This window comes from Fusarium mangiferae (genome assembly GCF_900044065.1).
Source record: "Fusarium mangiferae strain MRC7560 genome assembly, contig: FMAN_scaffold013, whole genome shotgun sequence".
NCBI lineage: Eukaryota > Fungi > Ascomycota > Sordariomycetes > Hypocreales > Nectriaceae > Fusarium > Fusarium mangiferae.
Window position 1 is genome coordinate 201,807 of NW_024573933.1, and position 15,664 is coordinate 217,470.

At 50.4% G+C, this 15,664-nt stretch overlaps 6 protein-coding genes across 6 annotated transcripts; 5 read left to right on the forward strand and 1 right to left on the reverse strand.

Annotated features, from left to right (window-relative positions):
* Positions 1-514: 514 nt before the first annotated feature.
* FMAN_00059 (uncharacterized protein) lies at positions 515-1,404 on the forward strand (the record flags this gene model as incomplete). The annotated part of the gene is made up of 3 exons (XM_041821863.1): positions 515-576; positions 631-867; positions 921-1,404. 3 exons carry the CDS (start codon positions 515-517, stop codon positions 1,402-1,404), a joined length of 783 nt encoding a protein of 260 aa, XP_041687601.1.
* A 502-nt stretch (positions 1,405-1,906) lies between these two features.
* FMAN_00060 (uncharacterized protein) lies at positions 1,907-3,916 on the forward strand (the record flags this gene model as incomplete). The annotated part of the gene is made up of 4 exons (XM_041821864.1): positions 1,907-2,612; positions 2,665-2,942; positions 2,988-3,115; positions 3,166-3,916. The coding sequence occupies 4 exons, from the start codon at positions 1,907-1,909 to the stop codon at positions 3,914-3,916; spliced, it is 1,863 nt and encodes a 620-aa protein (XP_041687602.1).
* A 982-nt stretch (positions 3,917-4,898) lies between these two features.
* Positions 4,899-5,861, forward strand: FMAN_00061 (uncharacterized protein; the record flags this gene model as incomplete). Its single annotated transcript, XM_041821865.1, has 1 exon — positions 4,899-5,861. One exon carries the CDS (start codon positions 4,899-4,901, stop codon positions 5,859-5,861), a length of 963 nt encoding a protein of 320 aa, XP_041687603.1.
* Positions 5,862-6,601: 740 nt separating this feature from the next.
* Positions 6,602-7,879, forward strand: FMAN_00062 (putative D-amino-acid oxidase; the record flags this gene model as incomplete). The annotated part of the gene is made up of 5 exons (XM_041821866.1): positions 6,602-6,633; positions 6,696-6,815; positions 6,869-7,067; positions 7,114-7,517; positions 7,573-7,879. The coding sequence occupies 5 exons, from the start codon at positions 6,602-6,604 to the stop codon at positions 7,877-7,879; spliced, it is 1,062 nt and encodes a 353-aa protein (XP_041687604.1).
* A 368-nt stretch (positions 7,880-8,247) lies between these two features.
* Positions 8,248-10,238, forward strand: FMAN_00063 (uncharacterized protein; the record flags this gene model as incomplete). The annotated part of the gene is made up of 2 exons (XM_041821868.1): positions 8,248-9,247; positions 9,301-10,238. The coding sequence occupies 2 exons, from the start codon at positions 8,248-8,250 to the stop codon at positions 10,236-10,238; spliced, it is 1,938 nt and encodes a 645-aa protein (XP_041687605.1).
* Positions 10,239-10,581: 343 nt separating this feature from the next.
* FMAN_00064 (uncharacterized protein) lies at positions 10,582-14,376 on the reverse strand (the record flags this gene model as incomplete). Its single annotated transcript, XM_041821869.1, has 1 exon — positions 10,582-14,376. The coding sequence occupies one exon, from the start codon at positions 14,374-14,376 to the stop codon at positions 10,582-10,584; it is 3,795 nt and encodes a 1,264-aa protein (XP_041687606.1).
* Between the last annotated feature and the right edge of the window lie 1,288 nt (positions 14,377-15,664).

Genomic DNA, 15,664 nt, shown 5'->3' on the forward strand with positions numbered 1-15,664 from the left:
TAATTGGCAAAGAATGGAGAAACTCTTGGAGTCGCAGGATTCGAAGTTGAAAGCTTGGAGTCTAAGTTAGCTTGGATGGCGATAAACCCGCCTTAGCTTTATCTAGCTCCTCCGGGCTGGTCAGAGCTACTCCAATCAGTAGTGGATTCTCAAGCCATCTCCAACCCGGCAAATTCCACAATCGGCCCCATCACGAGGTTGACACTATTTCCTATCGTGGACTCTGCGGGGTTGAAGCTGTCCTTAGTTCCTATTTAGGTAGTAACGAGAGCTCCGCACGCAAAGTGGCTCCAGCGGAGTCTCCGATGTCTTAATACCGCATTAGGTAGTTACTGCAACTTCCATATCCATGGTCATGATAGTTATGGCGTCGAGGCTAAATGCTCTCCAGCTTCTGTTCATAAAATCTCGAACCACAGCTCGTTGAAAGAGTCAGACCATACTCAAGCTATACCGTATCATATCACACCGCAACACACCACTCGCATAAATTTAGTGCACTTTATTCTCAAACATGCCTGACTTTACTGGTCTCGAACTGACTGGCAAGACTGCCATTGTCACTGGCGCGTCCCGGTAAGTTACCCCGGCAACCTCAGGCGAGTACACTCCTTGACTAATGTATTTCAGCGGTCTTGGTGCCGGCATTGCTATCCTTCTTGGCAAGCGAGGCGCCAACGTGGTGGTCAACTACGTCTCCGACGGCAGCCGAGAGCGAGCTGAGAAGGTCGCCCAGGAGATTGAAGCCAACGGCACAAAAGCCATTGTTGTCCAGGCCGATGTTAGCAAGACTGCTGAGATTCCTAAATTGATTGATGCTGCGCTCAAGATCAGCTCAACTGGCAAGATTGAGATCCTCATTCACAAGTAAGTCTGGTTTTATGAAAGAGCGGAATAGTAGCCACTAACACGGATTTTAGCGCTGCTCAAGGAAACGAGGCCAACCTGGTAGACACAACCGAGGAATTCTACACTCGTCACTTCGACGCCAACGTCAAGGGCCCCATCTTCCTGACAAAGGCCGCAGAGCCTCATCTCCCCAAGGGAGGCAGAATCGTCTTCATCTCGTCAGCAGGAGCACGTCTCGGTGTCGCAGGACAGACTGTCTATGCTGCTACCAAGGCAGCCGACGAGGCTCTCGTTCGTGTCTGGGCCAAAGAGCTTGGTCAATCCCACGGCATCACTGTTAACTGTGTGAACCCTGGTCCTATTGCAACAGATCAATGGTTCCAGAGTGACGAGCAGTTCCTTAAGGACATGCAGCCGCTGATTGACTCTACCCCTGCTGCGGCGCGTGTTGGTGAGGTTAGTGATATTGCGCCTCTGGTTGCGTTCCTCTGCACGGATGATGCGAAGTGGACGACGGGATCTGTTCTTTCTGCCAATGGTGGTCTTTACAATTAGATTGGCTCTTTAGTTTGGATCATGACATGAATAAATGGACAATTGATGAATGTATGAACTAAGATTGAAGAAATGCCATGCTGGATGAAGGATGTGATAAGACAACTTACCTTGCAGTGATTCCATGTAAACTCCAAGCTGACATCGTGATATTATGACGCTCCGAGCTCAATGACTCGCGCCATGACCAATCGGAACCTCTTTAAAGCAGAGAAACCTGGCGATACGCAGAATCATCAGGGTTCCTCCCCTGCTCGTCAGGTTTATCTCCAGATGCCTGGTGGACATTCGCCACTAAGATACGCACTGTAACGGTTTGACTCCCGTAGTCGATAGCACTAAAAACCTGGCGGGCGGGGGCGTTTTTAGTGTCATGATGGAGGAATGGGTCCAGGTTTCTTTCTCCCCAAGCTTGGAAAGCTTTCTGAACCCTTCCCCTCATTCACACCCTCACTTTTTCCATACTGCTCTCCAAAGCATATCGATACTCATCAATTCAGAAATGTCGGCGGTAAAACCTCCTCGAGAGTTCAAGTTCGTCGGCGCATTCAGTCGCAAGAGGAGACGTCGCGATGGGACAGCGCCTGGGTCGATTGACTTCGTCGGACCGACAACACGATCGAAGCAAGCGGCGACGAAACCGCAGAGTGAAGCTGTTGCTGCTGAGCCTGCGACACCACCAAAGTCGGCGGATGGTAACAGCGAGGGTCGGGATAAGAGTGCCGATAACACTACGCCCCCAGCCGTGGAAGCGACAGAGGCAGAGGCAGAGGTAGAGGCGCAGGCTCCTCTTGCGGCGACGCCAGCGATTCCTCACGAGAATGCCAATCCGTTTGATCACGATTTGATGATGGGGGAGGGGATAAACAGCGGGAGTGATATCGACTGGACATACTCAAGTCTTATGAACCCCTTCATCGATACAGGGCCCTCGTTCATGGCGCCTTTTGACCAGGTCAATGGCCAACTGCCAATTTATTTCGGTCCCGACATCCCTCTCATTCAGCTCGGAGACTCATCATCTACCGACAACTCGCCTGAGAATCATTTCATCGGGCCTCAATTGCCAAACGATTCTGATGGTACAGCGGGCGACTTTGCTGCAAACGCGCAGTCACAGGCAATTGAAGAGCCTGTTTTACCATTGCTCAATTCTCACGCCGCGCCAAGCAATATCAGCGACACCATTGCGCAGCTACTGACTCGATGTACGTACAATGATTTATATCGCTCAATAAGTCTTAATCTGAAGATGATTAGATGACCAAGAGTTCTGCGTCATGCCTCTGACCCACGACTTCGCCGCCAACCCATTCCGATTCGACGCCGAAACTGGACGAGGCTCACAACTTCTCCTCCATTGCATCCTCGCACTCTCCTACAAGCACATCAATCGCGATACGGGTTCTTGCGCTGGAGAGGCCAAGATGCATAAGAAGAAAGCTCTCCAGATGCTCAAGGATATGGAAGGCGTTTCGCAGGCGTCACCGATCGAAGCGACATTCCTAGACGCCGTGTTGATTCTCATGACACTTGATGTGAGTCATTCTGCAAAGGCCTCCAACCAGGACTGACAGCTCCAGTGCGCGACATCTGCTCATGGGCCTTGGACGTGGTATCTCAAACGGGCGCATAAAATGATACAGGCTGCCGAGTTCTGCAACATGAAGAAAACACCACGAATGCAAGCACGTATAGAGATGTTAGTCTGGTAAGTATCACTAAACACTGCCGACACAAGCCGAATACTGACTGTCGCAGGTGGGATGTTACTCTAGCCCTCACAAGCCGCCAAGGATGCGTCCTCTCCGAATCTACGATAATCAGCCTCTTCAACCACGACAAAACAAGCGACGAGACCTTCTACAGCGTATCAGGCTGTCCTGAAGCTTTATTCCGCCACATGATCCGCCTCGGATCTTACGCACGAGAATTCGAGCTTATAAGTAACATGACCTGCGCAAAGTTCGACATGGAACACGTTCTCAGCGTAGAGAAGGAGATACGCGAGTGGACTGATCCCGAATACGGCGACATCCCGGACCAACTCGTCTCAGACACTACAGGCTGCGATATAGGCGACGTAGCACACTACAAGGAAGATCTACACCACTGCGCCGAAGCGTGGAGATACGGGCTATTAATCTACATCGGCCGCGTGTTCAAATGGCAGCGCGATCAACCCGCCCCCTCGATACTAGGTTTCCTAGCGCGCAAGACACTTAATCATGTTACATCTTGTAGATATAGTTCCATGCTACAGAAACAACTCCTCCTCCCTGTTTTCTTAGCGGGGTGTGAAACATCGGATGAGCACTTGAGACAGGCGGCGAGGACGTATTGTAGCTGGTGGAACGAACGGACGAGGTACGATATGTTTCTGACGGCGAATACGCTGCTGGAGGAGGTTTGGGCTGATGAGGCGGTGGATTCGTGGTGGGGGTCTGTTATTGATCAGAAGAGTCGGTCGAATGTTAACTCTGGGGAGGGGAGGCAGTATTTATTTGGATGATCTTGGGTTTTTGTGCGTTCTGGTGTTTGTGGTCCTTTTGTGTTGTCATTTTGGCGTTGGGAGGTATGGCTAGCTGTCGATTCTTGGATGTCAGATTGGGAAGATGGACATTCGCGATTTCAACATTGGGAGGAATTTCTGATGTATATATAGTGCTTGCATTTCTTACTACAATTGGCATTTTCTATTTTCCGAATGGAGTCATATCTGCTGGGGTCGCTGGGCCAGAACTGTCTCTTCTCACATGTGCAATTATCTTTCCACCGAGTACAGCAGGTTTAAATTCTATGAACAATTCTGGGATGAAGAACTAACATGATGTCCACCACCACCGCGTTGGTCCGTCGCAACATGTAGATGTTTGGTCAATTGGGCATTTGTGTTTCTCTACCTGAGGAGCAAGACAAGAGCTGGTGCAGGGAATCCCAATTAATCCGGCTAATCTGTTCGATAAGCATATCCCCAGATTTCTTATCAGATGGCAATTTTCCAGATAAGTTCTTTTACCTATCTGACGATTAAGTCCCGAATCAGTGTTCTTCGTGTATCGTTATCCTGTCAGGGTAACATGCTTTTGCCGCCACAACACTGCATCAGCAATCAGTAGAGTTTTCCCTCATTATACTCCACACCACACCACGATAAAGTAATTACTTAGTACAGATCGGCCAATTTGGGGGGTTGCACGACGGTGCATCCTTGGGCTGGTGGCAATCCGAGTGGCTGCGGGGGTACGGTATTACCCAAAGAGGAATTACTCGATTGAGTAACTACTGTGTCGAGACTTGGTGAACATTCTCCATAGAGACTCGGGGTATCGCAAACTACAGTCTTTGGAGGCATCTGTAGACATCTGTAACGTCTACAAAAGCAAACCCTGAATCGTATCAGATTGACCCATCTCACCAACCAAGCACATCATATCAAGCACCAAAACAAACACTACCAACACAACACACCATACCCAAGACAAGACAGCGAAATGGCAACCATGGATGAGGTATTCGCCGGCTACGCCAAGCGACAAGCCACCCTTGAAGCCAGCACCAACATCCTCTCCCAAGGCATCGCTTGGGTCGAAGGCGAGCTGGTCCCCCTGCAATCCGCCCGCATCCCCCTCCTCGACCAGGGCTTCATGCACAGTGATCTGACCTACGACGTGCCCTCCGTCTGGGACGGCCGCTTCTTCCGCCTTGACGACCACCTTGACCGTCTCGAAGCCAGCTGCAAGAAGATGAGGCTTCGCTTCCCCATCCCCCGCGACGAGATCAAGAAGATTCTCGTCGAGATGGTCGCTAAGAGTGGGATCAAAGATGCCTTTGTCGAATTGATCGTTACCCGTGGACTCAAGGGTGTGAGAGGGGCCAAGCCAGAGGAGTTGCTGAATAATAACCTGTACATGTTTGTTCAGCCGTATGTTTGGGTTATGGACCCCGAGGATCAGTATCATGGTGGTCGTGCCATTGTTGCACGAACCGTACGACGTGTTCCACCTGGCTCTATCGATCCCACCATTAAGAACCTCCAGTGGGGTGATCTCGTCCGCGGCTTATTCGAGGCCAACGACCGTGGCGCCACTTATCCCTTCCTGACCGACGGCGATGCCAACCTCACCGAGGGCTCAGGCTTCAACGTCGTCATCATCAAGAATGGCGTGCTCTACACACCTGATCGTGGAGTCTTGCAGGGAATCACAAGGAAGAGTGTCATTGACGCTGCGCGATCTTGTGGATACGAAATTCGCATTGAGCATGTTCCGGTTGAGGCGGCTTATCAGGCTGATGAGATTTTGATGTGCACAACTGCTGGTGGCATTATGCCCATCACTACTCTGGATGATAAGCCTGTGAACGATGGCAAGGTTGGACCTATCACGAAGGCTATCTGGGATCGTTACTGGGCTATGCATTGGGAGGATGAGTTTAGCTTCAAGATTGATTACTAGGGCTTTGATACTTGTAACTATTGGCATTAAATAAAACGCATTTTACCTTATATCACTTCCAGTTGTAGCTGCATAAGACTGTTGAGCATTACTTGAATCATGCCCGAGATGATACGGGAGAAGTATCGTGAAACTAGAAGTTGTATATGCGAGGTTAGAAGACTCTCGTCATCAGAATCATATAAATCGCTTTCACTGGCCTTGGACACATCTTGTCTCGACTCTTGATATGAGCCAACCTTGAGTAGCCAAGCAAAGCCGAGCAATCGAGCTTTGATTGGAAAGAAGCATCGTCTCATCTCAACATATCAGACGTACCATCAGCATTCTTTGTCGGTACTTCCGGGCATATCCGCAATTACCCCAGGCTCGAGTCTACCAAGAGCAGCACCAAGGAGCTTGGTCGATAAGGTTACCGGCCTAACTCAAGCTGTCAGACTACATATCTAAGGCCCAAATAGGCAAGGTCTTAGTTTGGTGTTAGCGCTTCACTTGGTGATAGAGATGGGGTGATTTGGCCTACTGCCTGCGAGGGTTGTCGTATTTCCTATTCGGGTAATAACCTTTCCAAGAGTTTTGGCTTTGTAGACAGCCTACGCTTTTTGGAATGTTGGCTGGTATTACGGGAGTCTTGTATAGCTTCAAATGATACGCGGGTCCCTCTGGATGAAATAAGTAACACATTAAGAATTCCTCAATCAATTCCGACTTCATCACATCATCTAATTCACAAAGACAACATGAGTGCACGCGATAGCATCGTCATCTTGGGGTAAGTCATTAACTAGAACATCGCCAAGCTCGCTCTCGAACGTGCACTAACAGTTACATCAGAGCTGGCATTATCGGCCTTGATGTTGCTCTGGTTCTAGCAGAGCGAGGCTACGGCAAATCCATCACAGTTATCGCCGAACATCTTCCTGGGGACACGGCATTGAGTTATACTTCTCCATGGTACGTAGCACCACGTGGCAGCGTGGCATTTGATCATACTAATCTCACTATAGGGCTGGTTGTAACTTCTCAGCTATCTCTGGTACAGATGCCAATGCCTTGAAATGGGACAAGGCAGGATATTTCCATCTTAGCAAGTTGGCATCTGAGCGACCAGAGCAGTCGTATGTCAAGCGAACTCCTTCGACGGAGCTTTGGGACGATAATGTTCCTCGTGATAAAATACAGGCAATGTCTGAGTACCTTGAAGACGTAAGTTCAGGCTTCAAAAGGAAAGGAAATAGCTGACATACTCCAGTTCCAAGAACTACCAGTCAATGAGCTACCAGAGGGCGTCAAATTTGCTGTCTCCTTTACTACTCTCACTGTCAATGCCCCCAAGCATCTGCTCTATCTCTATGAGAGATTGAAGAATGACTACGGTGTTCGCTTTGTTCGTCAGAAGCTTCCAGATCTTCAGAACGCATTCTTCAGCCAGACTACCCAAATTGTGTTCAACTGTACTGGTAACGCTGCGCGAAAGTTGCCTGGAGTTGAGGATTTAAAGTGTTACCCGACTAGAGGACAGGTCCTGTTGACTCACGCCCCTGAGGTTCACACGAACATCATGAGACATGGTAAAGATTACGAGACATATGTGATCCCTCGGCCCTTCTCTAAGGGACATGTAATCCTCGGAGGGTATATGCAAAAGGGTAACGGGTAAGCGAAAAGTCTCTGACTGAACTATGCATTGCGAGCTAACCGGTCTTCTCAGTGATGGTGCAACATACTCGTACGAGACAGAGTCCATCTTGGAGCGGACTAAGGAGCTCAGTAATGAAGTCAGGAATGGGAGTGTCGATGTTCTCGCAGCATTCTCTGGCCTTCGTCCATCTCGTGAAGGCGGCGCACGTGTAGAGAGAGAGGATCTGACAGTTGCCGGACAAAAGCGCACAGTGGTTCACAACTACGGTGCAGGTGGCACTGGATTCCAGGCTGGTTATGGAATGGCTCTCGATGCCGTTCGCGCTGCTGAGCCTGTTTTGTCAAAGCTTCAGACCGAACTTAAGTCGAAGCTATGATGCATCTTTGGTATTTTACTTATATATATTTATTAGTATCCCCTACCCTGATGCCTTAAGGACTAAAGCCTCTTTTTACCTTGACCTTGATACTGGTTGCTGGAACCTAAATTGTTAGAGATAGAAACAAGCATGCGAACAGCATGGCATTGCGGAACAATATTGATCCGCAAGAGTTAAGTTGTTTGCTGATCCCCGTCAACCATGCATGTTCAATTAGGCAACCACAGCCGCGTCAGATGACTAAACCAAACCAATCCCATAAGAGTGAATAATGACCGCTTCTAGCCGCTTATTTTGCTTCTTTCCTTCATGTCTCAAGATCTACATGCTTACTTCCATTAAGCTTCTCTTCTACAGTAGCGAGCATGACTCACCCTAACGAATACACCGTGGGTTATATCTGCTCGATTCAGACTGAGTACCTTGCTGCGGTGGCCTCTTTAGAGAAACGATACGATGGGATGGATTTTGTATCTCGGCATGATACCAACGACTATACATTCGGCAAAGTTGGAAAGCACAATGTTGTAATTGCTACTTCACCTAAACGGGACTGGGGACTTTCCACAACTGCAGTCGTTGCAACACACATGCAACGCAGTTTTCCTGGTGTTTCATTCATCCTGGTAATTAGTGCTGGCGGTGGTGCGCCGAGTGAACGACACGATATACGCCTCGGCGATATTGTGGTCGGCACTTCTCGCGGTAGCGAAGGTGCTGTTATTCTCTACGACGTTGGTAAAAGCATACAAGATGAAGGATTCACACCAAGAAGAATCTTCATGGAGCCGCCTGCAACCTTGCAGTCGGCTGTGAATAAACTCAAAGATCGTTATAGGAGTGGTCACCGACTGGAGGAAATCATAAATGTCATTCTTGAGAAGAATCCAATGATGGAAGCAGAATATCGACGACCGCACCCAGACAGTGATAGGCTATACAACAGCTATTATACCCACAGCGATCCAGAGAGCTCTTGTCGAGCGGTTTGTGAGTATTCTGAACACTCGGTATTACGACGATTACGAGCAGACTACACTAGTAGCCCGATGGTGCACTATGGCCCGATTGCGTCAGGAGACAAGGTCATAAAGGATGCTTTTTTTCGGGATCGACTTGCCATACAGCAGGAAGTTCTCTGCTTTGACGCGGGATCTGCTGGCGTGATGCATAACATTCCCTGTCTGGCCATTTGCGGCATCTGTAACTACTCGGACACTCACAGGACCCCAGAGTGGAATGGTTACGCAGCATTGGCGGCAGCGGCATATGCGAAGGATCTTTTAAGCGGAATAGAACTACGAAATAATGAGTCTGGGACAAAATCCATTGGCATCCGTTTCGGCGAGGCGGCCACACAGGAGGGTGATTTCAGCGTTTCCCTTTCTAACGAGTGTCATATACTAACGATGATGAAGAAACGGATCAGCCTCATACCTACGAGGACTATAAGATTGGCGTCATATGTGCCATCGAATTTGAAATGAGCGCCATTCGCTACATGCTTGATAAAGAACACAAGCGCTTAAAACGAAAACCTGGCGAGTCAACCATATATGTTCTCGGAGAGCTGGAGGGCCACAACGTCGTTCTGGCCTGTCTTCCAGGCAACCAAGGAAAAGGTGCCGCAGCGGCTGTTGCCAAGGATATGGCTCGCACATTCACTTCGATCGACTTGCGACTGATGGTGGGTATTGGAGGGGGCGTGCCAAGTAAGAAGAATGATATTCGTCTAGGCGATGTGGTTGTTAGCATGCCTGATGGCCAGTCTAGCGGTGTTGTTCAGTATGACCTTGGTAAGAACACGAACGAGGGCCTTACTCTTAAGGGTTTTCTTTGGCCCCCACCAGCGATTTTGAGAAGTGCGGTGGGCATAATGAGATCGGACCACCGGATTTCCCAAAGTAAGGTTCCTGAATTTCTATCGGCTATGTTCGACAAGAGCGATCGCATCCGAGAATCCTACCAGCGGCCTCCAGCAGACCTGGATCAGCTTTTTGACACTGGATATCTCCACGAAACCAGGTACGAAACCTGTGTACAATGTGAAGAAGCAAAAACTATTGGCCGACCAAATCGGGAGCCGGTTTCAGAGATCCATTATGGCCTGATCGCTTCGGGGGATCAAGTCATAAGAAACGCAACCTATGCAGCCGAAATACAGGCAAAGGTAGTTGGCGATATCTTGTGTTTCGAAATGGAAGCGGCTGGTATTCTGACTGAGTTACCTTGCATTGTTATCCGAGGCATTTCTGATTACGCAGACTCGCATAAAAACGACGTCTGGCAGCACTATGCTGCAGCTGCAGCTGCTGGCTGTGCGAAGGAGCTACTCTCTTATTTGAGTCCAGATTAACCTTTTGCAATGAAATATCTTATGCTAAATATCGTTGGAATGCTCGAATCACCCTTAAAGAATGATCTATACCTAAAACCTCGGCTTATAGAACTACTTAGTTAAGAGAGGCTTATTGACTTAGAGGGTTTGCCGGAACCAGCATGTAATAAACAGGGAAAGATGTACTAATGTATTGACAGTATTGCTTCTAAGCTGTGTTCTTTTCATGTGCGGAATTTGATAATATCTAAATACAAAAACAGGTCATGTAGGTCGTAAGTTACTCAGTCTAAGTAAAGTATGCAGTCATTGCTCTCATGGTCCCAGACACTGTGAGATGCATGTAGGTACAGAGGAAATCTTAAAAAAAGTAAACAGGATAAGGAGGCTTCTCATAGCCAGCCTTGGAAGTAGTAGTGTGCTCAGCCGCCTTGGGGGTCGAGACAGGAGTCTCGTAGAGCTTGGTGGTGGATCGGATGAAGGTGGTGACCGTCCCGTTGCCAGGAGCCAAGTGGGTAGGGATTGTAGGAGGATGACCCTTGGTGGGAGAGGGGTAGACGTGAGAGTTCCACGGCTTGATCTGGGTGGTGGCTGTGGCGTAGACGGTAGAAGAGACAGCGCCAATGGGGCAGTCTGTGACAGTGGGAGGGCAAGCGGTGACGGTGAAGTACTTGGTGGTGTAAAGAGTGGATGTTGAGTTACCAGGAGGGTAGTAAGTAGCACCAGGGCCGGGAATGACCTGAGTCTTGGTGACGGGGCAGAGAGTGGTTGAGAGAGCGATGGTCTCGGTGGTGACGTGGGGAGTACCAGGGCAGTTGGCAACGTGGGGAGCGCAAGCAGTGACAGTTCGGATGTTGGTCGTGTAGACGGTAGAGGTAGACCAGCCGGTTGTGACGACTTGCTGAGTTGGGACGGGGTAGGTCTGGTGGGGCTGGCTGGGCTGCTCGTGGTTGGAGGGCTGAGAAGGTTGGCCGGGAGTGCTGGGCTTGGTGGGATGAGACTGCTCCTCGGTAACTGGGCAGACGGTGGTTGAGATGGCGATGGTCTCGGTGGTGACGTGAGGAGTGGGGGTCTCGCAGTTGGGATGCTCAGGGCCGCAGGTAGTCACTGTTCGGACACTGGTAGTGTAGACAGTAGAGGTAGACCAAGCGGTAGTCTTGGCTGGCTGGCTGGGTTTGGGCTGAGTAGGCTTGGACTCAGTGGGCTTGGAACCAGTCTGGTGCTGCTCAGTCACGGGGCAGATGGTAGTAGAAACAGCGATAGTCTCAGTAGTGACGTGGGGAGTAGGTGTCTCGCAGTTGGGGAACTCAGGACCACAAGCAGTGACGGTGCGAACGCTGGTGGTGTAAATGGTAGAAGTCGACCATCCAGTAGTCTTGGCTGTCTCACTAGGCTGAGACTCAGTGGGCTTGGGTTGAGTAGGCTTGTGTTCCGTAGGCTTAGGCTGAGTTTGGTGCTGCTCAGTAACAGGGCAGACAGTGGTAGAGATGGCAACAGTCTCAGTAGTGACATGGGGAGTAGGTGCCTCGCAGTTAGGGAACTCGGGAGCGCAAGATGTAACAGTGCGGATGGTAGTCGTGTAAACAGTTGAAGTAGTCCACTCAGTAGTAGAAGCAGGCTGGGTAGATCCAGCTTCAGACTGTCCACCAGTGACAGGCTTGGTAGAGTGTCCCTCAGTAGCAGGCTTCGTCTCAGTAGGAACTGGGTAAGTTGGCTTGGTCTCAGTGACAGGCTTAGTCTGAGTGGCGGGCTTGGTCTCGACAGGCTTGGTGGACTGTCCTTCCGTGGCAGGCTTGCTCTCGGTAGCAGGCTTGGTCTCAACTGGCTTGGTGGGAGCTGGCTTCGTCTCCGTGTGGTGCTCTTCGGTGACGGGGCAGACGGTGGTGGAGATGGCGATAGTCTCAGTTGTGACGTGCTTACCGTTAGGGCAGTCAGGAACGTCAGGAGCACAAGAAGTTACGGTGCGGATGTTGGTGGTGTAGACGGTTGAGGTAGTCCACTCGGTGGTGCTAGCGGGCTTGGACTCAGTAGGAACTGGGTAAGTGGGCTTAGTCTCCGTGACGGGCTTGGTCTCGGTTGGGTGCTCCTGGCCGCCTGTGGTAGCAGGCTTAGTCTCAGTCTCAGTGGCAGGCTTAGTCTCAGTGGGGACTGGGTAAGTGGGCTTGGTCTCAACAGGCTTGGTCTCAGTAGCAGGCTTAGTCTCTGTCTCGGTAGCAGGCTTGGTAGATCCCTCATGATGAGTAACAGGCTTGGTAGACTCCTCAATCTCAGTAGTAGGTACAGTAGACTGGCCCTCTGTCTCGGTAGCCTGGGTAGGAACGGGATAAGTGGGTGATTCCTTTGTGACAGTAGCTGGCTTGGTAGATCCGGCTTCGGTCACAGGGCAGACGGTAGTAGAGATAGCAATAGTCTCGGTTGTGACATGCTTGCCGTTGGGGCAGTCAGGGATCTCAGGAGGGCAAGACGTAATAGTGCGGATGTTGGTTGTGTAGACAGTTGAGGTAGTCCACTGGCTGGTCTGCTGAGTGTTGGGCTTGGTCTCAGTGGGAACAGTCTCGGTCTTGGCAGTGGCTGTCTCGGTGGTGACCTTGGGAGGAGGATAGGCACCGGTTGAAGTTCCAACAGCGGGCTTGGTAGACTCAGCAGGAAGGGACTCAGTCTCAGTCTTAACACCGGTCTCAGTAGTCTCAGTGCCCTTGGGAGGAGGGTAGACACCAGTTGAGGTACCAACAGCAGGCTTGGTAGTCTCAGTCTCGGCGGGAACAGTCTCAGTCTCAGTACCCTCGGTAGTCTCAGTGGTGGCCTTAGGAGGAGGATAGACACCAGTGGATGTGCCGACAGCGGGCTTGGTAGTTTCAGTCTCAGCAGGAAGAGTCTCAGTCTCGGCTCCCTCAGTAGTGCCAGTGGTAACCTTGGGAGGAGGGTAAGCACCAGTGGAAGGTGAAGTCTCAGTCTCCTCAGGAACCGACTCAGTCTTGGTCTCGGTCTCACCAGGCTTGGAGACAGTAGCAGTCTCGGTACCTTGTTGCTCAGTCTCGGTAGAGCCGGGAACAGGATAAGTGGGAGTACCAGTCTCGCCATGCTCAGTCACAGGCTTGGTCTCAGTGACAGGGCAGATGGTGGTAGACACAGCGATGGTCTTGGTAGTGACATGCTGACCGTTGGGGCAGTCAGGAACCTCGGGAGGGCAAGAAGTGACGGTGTATACATTGGTAGTATAGACAGTTGAGGTAGTCCACTGGGTAGTAGAGGCACTACCAGTTTCGGTCTCAACACCAGTATCGGTAGTCTCGGTACCCTTAGGAGGAGGATAGACATCAGTTGAGGTGCCGACGGCAGGCTTGGTGGTCTCGGAAACAGCCGTGGTACCCTGGGTTGTGGGGGTGCCCTCGGGAGGGGGATACGCGTCAGTAGAGCTGCCAACATCGGTAGATCCCTGCTGCGTTACATCGGTACTCTCGGGAGGAGTGTACTCGGAAGTGGGGGTAAGAGCCTCAGTTGTATCCTTGCCGGGCTTGGTGGTCTCGGTGTTGGCAGGAGGAGGATACAGATCAGTTGAGGTTTTACCCTCAGCACTTGTCTCAATGGCAGTAGTCTCGACAGCAGTAGACTCATGCTCAGACTCGGATGGAGTGTTCTCAGGAGGAGGGTAAGCACCAGTTGGAGTGGACTCTTCAGATGTGACAACGGCAGAAGACTCTTGCTCAGTCTCTGTCTTTTGAGTGTTTACAGGAGGGGGATAGGCTCCGGTTGGTGTTGAGGCCTCAGTGGTGTCTTGTCCAGGTTGAGTGTTGGCAGGAGGAGGGTAAGCGTTGGAAGGAGTCTCAACAACAGAAGTGTCTTCGACAGGCTTGCTAGCACTCTCGGTAGCTGCAGACTCGGGAGGTGCATAGTTGGTAGTCTCTTGGTGCTCGGAAGTAGCGACAGTAGGAACCGAAGGAGGAACATAAGGAGAAGTCTCTTGCTCAGTAGGCTCAGTGTTGGCAGACTGAGCGGGAGGAGGATAGAGATCAGTAGAGACGGCCGGGGGTTGATAGACAGAAGTTGTCAAGGCCGGAGGTAGATTGTAGTCTCCCCTTGGCTGGCGACGATAGTCTAAAACACCAGCGTTGGCCGCGCTAAAGGCGACGGCGCTGAGTAAAAAGAAGCTTCTCATCTTTCCTGTTTCAACGAATGTTTGAAGCGAATGAAATGTTTGTTTTATGTAAAACGAAAGTGAATTGTTGCTGAAGAAAAGAATGTGTAACGAGCTGGTGTAGCCTGAATCTTTATACCAATCTCAAGATCGGCTGTCAGGTTACAATTTCAGCTGAAGATGGATTGATTCTCCACGTAAGTCGTACGCGCAAATCAATCATGATCCAAACTTGGAAGCGTCCCCTTGGCCATGCAGGCCCGAAGTGGGAATACGGGCGCTTGCATACAAAACATAGCAGGGTGAGGTCATTCCGGATCTGCCCAAACGGGACTGACAGGGCGGTCAGTCGATGGGTGGTTGGATGAGAGGGAGTCTTTTTGGGCAGAAAGCGCGTGCGTTTTGGTAGTGGATCAGAGACATGGTTGTTGAGCATCCGAGATACCCAGGCGGCTCGGTTCCAAAAATACAGTTGCAGTGCAAACGCTGTGCCGATCATTTCATGATGTGGCCTGTCGTAAAAAACGGAGTTACTGTAGTGCAGGTGGACATGGGGTAGAATTGACCTTGGATAGGCCGCTGAATAAGAAACGGTTCTAACAATAACTAAATGTCTTGAAAAGAATCAAGGTTCACGCACACGAAACATGCACAAGGCCTCGTGTTTGCGACGCACGACTCCGCTGAGGTGCCGTGATTGTGTGCTATTATTGGATCTCTCTGGCCACTCAGCGGCTATAAACAGAAATCGAGGGGCCTGCACGTCTTGGTTGGTTGGGATGATCCCTGCAAGCTTAAGCCCTCATCGAATCATCCAGTCGTAGTCTGCCAAGATGGTCTAGATTAGATCTCCCCCCCAAAAAAGTCCAACCACGTCAATTCACGATTCTGTGCATTAGTTTTTTACGAGATGGAACGAGAATAGAATATTCTGAGTTGTTTTTTTTATTCTTGCAGAAGAAGCGGGACGTGATTCTTTTCTTAGGTATATGCCCTGCTCGAGTCAACCAACAACCTCGTGTTCGGCATCAATTATCCAGCGGGGAAATTCAAGAGAAAATAGATCTGGAAGAGATGGAAATAATTTAGGTTGAAGCGCTTGAGAATAATTGCAAGACATGATCATCATTGATCCTCGAAGCAAATCTTGACCTGAAACAAATGGCTTGGGGGTCTGGCGCTTATTCATCCCGTTTGTTAGCGCGCGGTTCGTTGGGGTTTGGGGCTTTTTGGCAGACGCCACCAGGACCACTGGAATGCGGGCTGCGGATGAACCGTCGACGCCACGTCGCACCATCAGCTAGACTAC